The 5,664-nt window shown below is 31.0% G+C and overlaps 1 protein-coding gene across 1 annotated transcript; it reads left to right on the top strand.

Annotated features, from left to right (window-relative positions):
* The first annotated feature begins 1,856 nt into the window (after nucleotides 1-1,856).
* On the top strand, nucleotides 1,857-5,211 carry LOC128393511 (adipokinetic hormone/corazonin-related peptide receptor variant I-like). Its single transcript, XM_053353695.1, has 3 exons — nucleotides 1,857-3,396; nucleotides 3,515-3,722; nucleotides 4,460-5,211. The coding sequence occupies exons 1-3, from the start codon at nucleotides 2,755-2,757 to the stop codon at nucleotides 5,176-5,178; spliced, it is 1,569 nt and encodes a 522-aa protein (XP_053209670.1). The 5' UTR covers nucleotides 1,857-2,754; the 3' UTR covers nucleotides 5,179-5,211.
* The last annotated feature ends 453 nt before the right edge of the window (nucleotides 5,212-5,664 follow it).

Below are 5,664 nucleotides of genomic sequence, written 5' to 3'. Positions count from 1 at the left end.
GATCAACTTTTGAATCGATAAATAATGAAAATGAAAATTTAAATTACTGTCTACAATCAACTATGTATTGGTAATCAAGAGAATTTATCTAAATTGTTAGCGAACAGTAGTATAAAAGCGACCCACTCTGGTATCACCAGCGCTTCTGATATCATGATACCAGAGTGGACCGCTAGTTATTGACTTATAAGGATAATTTTAAAGATAATTGATGCTGATATTATTATTTTAATATATCACTTGTCCTTTCTCACGCCAATTGTTTTTTCAAAAGATTTCGGGCTTATCCTTTCCAGAAGATCTAAAATAAATACTTTGGAAAGGACTAGCCCGTTGGTGTCAAAATTTTTTCTTTTTCATTATCATCATCATCATCTTAACAAATCCAGTAGTGTATCCACTTGTGTTGTATTTTTGACATGGGGCGACATCTATCGTAGTTCAAATTAACCCTTTTCTTAATCAGTGAAAAAGTAAATTAACATGAGGTATCCATCGAATAGTGATAAATGAATTAGATTTAATGAAACAACAAGACCATGCTACCAAGTACAATGTCAGTCAACAAGCGAGGATCAAACAAAAAAAGAATCTTATCAATCGATGATTAGAACAGAAAATTTATGTCGTCGTTAACGTTGTCCATCTAGTAACCTTTACAATCTTGTTGATTCATTGGTTTTCGAATTCATTGAATTACTTGAACAAAAAAGTCACACTGTTGATGATAATTTGATAAAAGCTAAAGCGATTTCATTGGCTCAGAACTTAGGGTTGAAAACGTTTGTCGCTAGTACTAGTTCTCTTAGCAAGTTCAAGAGTTTAGGTTGAAAAATGACCTTGAATCTTGATGAGCTGAGGCAAACTGTGCAATCTAATCCTCGACTATCAACTCTTGAACTCTCAATGTTTGTCAAAAAACTATTTGCAATTGCCTTAAACGAATAGAACATGTTAAGAAGCGAGAAACATGGATACCTTATATTTTCCGTGAAGGTAATCTCTTCGAGTATCTATTGTTCGTGAATTACTCAGAAGGTTCAAAGTCGAACCATTTCTTGATCGGGTAGAGACCTGCGATGAAAAGTGGGTCTGAATGTATAATATTCACTTGAGTAATCAGTGGTCACCTAAGGATTTTAAGCGCGCGAGATGGATTTCTCGAAGTATCATCAAAATAAAACAACGGTGATTATTAAAACAAAGTTAAAATATGGCATATTTACTTTGCATATTTAATATGCCAAATGAATCATGAGGTGCTGGTATTTTTATGTAAGAAAACTTCAAAAATCTTTCAGCAGTACCAATCTTGTTGGAAACTCTCTCATTTAAAGGCCGAAATCTATGCTGAATGGAAAGCTCAAAATCAAAGTGAACTCATCAACTAATATTCTTAGCCTTTTCTTATCAAAGATCTTTAGTTTCTTATTTCACCACTTTAGCCCAATCGAAATACGCTTATCGGGATGATTGTGACTTTGTTACATTTAGAAATTGTTGTCGCTTATAGCGTTGATACAGAATAAGAATAAATATTTTCACAGATTTAGATTCATATACATTACAGATAAATTGGAACTGAAATAACAATGAATTTTTGTTACGTTAATTTTGTTTTCTATGGAGTCGTGGCCAGTTTGGACATCTAAACCACGTTGTCGATTCCTCACCGATGTGAATGTTGTTGTTTGAAGAGGTGTAGAACCAAAGTGAAGTGGTCACTATCAAAATTGTATAAACAAAAATGTCCACCATATCTATGATAAGGTTCGGTAGGATTAAATTAAAGTAAATATAATTTTAAGGTTCACTTTTGCTATTTTTCGATTTTTTTGTTGTTACACGTTAGAGAGAGAGAGAGAGAGAGAGAGAATGCAACTAATATTTGTCGATTTCTAATGAATCCAAGTAGGAATCAGTTATTTGTTTGTTGATTTTGTTAATTAGTGCTAATTGATATTTTCTATAATTAGCTTTGGTTAATTGTTTTTTGGCCTTTTGAACTAAGATTTTGTCTGTTAGTCGTGACAGTCAATTAATATATGTTGCATACAAAGGGTTGAGTTTTCATAGGGACATAGAAAATGATCTTTAGTTAATAGAAAATCAAAATAACCGATAGCTCATTTGATTGTTTTGTTAATTGTTTGGTCAATTGGCCAATTAATTTGTCGTTTTTTTGTCTAAAATATGCTGATTCTTGATTGTTAGTTAACCTAGTGTCATCTGTAGATTAGATTTAGTAACATTTCAATCAATAACAGAATGTATAGTGCAGATGGAGTTGATAATGATGCAGCTAATGAGCATGATTGTTGAATAAATTCTAAGTTGACATGAACAAATCTTTTTTTCTTTTCACGGAAATCTTAGTTACAACTATTCTCGAAATTTGAACAAACCTTGTCAAGTTCGAACTATTAAACATTTAGTACAATCATGTTTCAGTCTCATTCGGCGATTAAACTTTATCCAATTACATTGAAAAATAGCCACAACTCTAATAATAATCAACTTAACAATCAAGTTTTAAATAATCACAATAATCAGTTATAGTGATGGATGTTATCATGTTCACGACAAGTGAAATAATTAAATTAACTAAACAACAAAGTGATGATTAAAGTTTTCTTTACTAAATGTGACAACAATCAAATGGATTAATAAGTAGATTAGTTTGATTATTGTTAAAATTAAGATTAAATTAAGATTTATAAAATAAAATTCAGACACAACGACAGTTAACTCTCAATGATCATGGATACAAATTCATTTATTAACTCAAATGAAAAAATGTTATATCAACAACAATTAAATGATTATCCTCATCAACACCATCATCATCACCAACATCATCATCAACATGTTCACCATGATCTCCACCTTGATCTAAATATCACACCCTCCTCGTTAATCATTGATTCAAGTTCAATATTACCATCGGTGGCATTTAATATAACCCAAGATTGGCATGATTTGGTTTCTGTTAATTTGCTTGAACTGTCATTTTATGTTTTCTTATTTACTATTGGTGGATCGGCAAACTTTTACGTCGTCTATAATCTGGCCTGGCGTAAAAGATACACCCAAACTCGACATGAAAAGTTGCTCCTAAATTTGGCCATCGCCGATGCCATTGTAACCTTATTAATGACACCAACCGAAATCGCCTGGAGAATAACCGCTTCTTGGAAGGCGGGAAATCTTATGTGTAAACTTTTCCAATTTTATCGTGTCTTTGGTATTTATCTTTCATCAATGGTACTAATATGTATCTCGATTGATCGTCTACTCGCCGTCTATTCACCATTTAAATACCAAACTTATGATAATTTTATAAGAAAAATTCTAATCTGCGCTTGGTTATTGAGCTTTATATTTGCACTTCCACAGGTAAGTTTTACCTTAAAAATTTCTTAATCTTGAACAACATTCGTTATTCCTAGAAATGAAAGTGACCTCGAAAAGAATTTCAAAGTTTGAATCATTTCTTATCCTTTTCTATCATTAGATTTTCATTTTTCGTATTGAAAGTCCAAAAGATTTTCCGACTTTTACCCAATGTGTCAATTTTAAGGCTGCAACGGAAGATCAACTTCGAATGTACAACATTTTCTGTCTCTGTATAATCTATTTCGTGCCTTTACTTTGTATCACCCTGTGTTACACTTTCATCTGTATCAAGATTAGACGAAAAATGGTTCAAAGGTTTTTAACAGGTAATTAATTTCTCTTATCATTTAAACTAATCATATTCACTTGACCCTTGATAAACTTATATATGACCAATGTTTATCTACATTTACAATGTATCTTTAATGGTGATTTTGGTGAAATTCAATTACAATCATAGAAAGGTAAACAATTAGTTTTGTATTACCTTGAAATTTGACACTTTTTAATATAATTTTCAATTCAATAGGAGTAAAATAACCAGTAGTTTACTAATTGGTACAATAAAATTTCAAACCTTCTCAGTTAATTGGATATTATTGTTGTTGCTTAGTTTTTCATGGAAAAATAAATACATGTAAATGGATAGAGAAATTCAATAAATATCAGATTCCTCGAAACCATCGTCAACTTATTTTATCCGATTAACATACAGTCGGAGAAAATACTTCCAGGATGTTCAATATTAAAACGAAATAATTCAATGAGAGGATAATATTTAGACGATTTTCATCATGAAATTTATCATGAATTATTGATAACTTATATTATTAGTAGTATAACTTTAATCAGATTAACATTTGAGAAAATTTTCCAGTCTGAGAAACTTTTCTGTCAGTTTTTGTTTACAATTTAAATCTGAATTACACTCCAACATTAATCATCTTCAGAATTTATGATCAACATTTATTCATCACCATGGAGATGATAACATGATTAAGATTTTTTTTTACTATGAATACTATTTTCATTCTATTCTGTATTTTTTTTCTGTATTCATCAGTATTTCGAAATGGCGATTTAGGTACAGCCGTAAATCCAGAGAGTCAGCATTCTGATGCTTACGGATTAACTAATCATCAACAGCATCTTCATCCTCAGCAACAACAACAGCCTCATCTAAATGATGTCCACAATTATGATCAGGTTGATAATCCCCATGAAAATATAAATATAGACCATACTAATCACGATGATTATCAAGTTAATCACCTTAATCTTGGTGATACTTTAACAACTAATCATAATAATAACATTAACAATAATCGCTGTGATTATATTGATAATCAATCGATTGCAATTAGTACAATGATTACAACTATTCCAGGTACAAATAAAGTATCAACCAAAGGAACAGGTAAATCAACTGGATCATTGAAGTTCAGTATTTTAAGTAACCCAACCGGCGGAACAACAATCCAACCATCAGTACCAATGACAGTAACAAAAACAGCAGCAACAATCAAATCAACAACGTCTCGTCAAAGGCGTAAAATTGGCTCAAAAATTGTCAAAGATACAATCATAATCATTGCGACTTTTATAATTTGCTGGACACCCTATGCTACCATTCATCTATGGTATCAAATTGATTGGTCATCAGCTTTTCAGGTTGATAATCGCCTTCAAGGAGTATTATTTTTATTTGCAATCTCAAATTCATGTGTTAATCCTTACATTTACGGTAAAATATTTGACCCTGCTTGCTTAATTAAACAATGAATGTAAATTAAACAATTAAAATAATTTACAAAAAATCAACTAGTTTCCGGATTGATTGTTGATTGATTTTCTCAATAATCATTAAGAAACAAGTAAAATATTACGACATCCACTTTCAATGTTGTGATTACTCTCTCTCTCTCTCTCTCTCTCTCTCTCTCTCTCTCTCTCTCTCTCTCTCTCTCTCTCTCTCTCACTCTCTGAATCAATGAGAAACTTTAGGAATTCAGTGATAGAAGTTGAAAGTCACCATGAAATAAAAATCACGAAAAAATAAGAGAAAAGTTATTACATTGAATCAGAACTTTTATCTTTTCATTCAACATAACATTATAACGTTATAATAACTTTTACTCAGTAATCATATTAATCAGCAAATAATAATGGATGATTAATGGAATCACAATGAGGTGAGAGTCACAATCAAGTGACAATCAATTGGAAATGATGATTTGAACATCATCATCACGAACATGATCATTATCA

The sequence above is a fragment of the Panonychus citri genome, unplaced genomic scaffold, assembly GCF_014898815.1.
Source record: "Panonychus citri isolate SS breed McGregor unplaced genomic scaffold, ASM1489881v1 Contig00138, whole genome shotgun sequence".
NCBI classification, from domain to species: Eukaryota; Metazoa; Arthropoda; class Arachnida; order Trombidiformes; family Tetranychidae; genus Panonychus; species Panonychus citri.
The sequence above is the reverse complement of the archived record's forward strand: the minus strand, read 5'-3'. Positions and strand labels throughout refer to the sequence as shown.

Excerpts from the sequence above, each read along its gene's own strand:
- LOC128393511 (XM_053353695.1), top strand. The coding sequence starts at position 2,755 with ATGATCATGGATACAAATTCATTTATTAACTCAAATGAAAAAATGTTA. Across the intron at positions 3,397-3,514 it reads TTATATTTGCACTTCCACAG|ATTTTCATTTTTCGTATTGA; the intron begins GTAAGTTTTACC and ends TTCTATCATTAG. Across the intron at positions 3,723-4,459 it reads GGTTCAAAGGTTTTTAACAG|TATTTCGAAATGGCGATTTA; the intron begins GTAATTAATTTC and ends TGTATTCATCAG.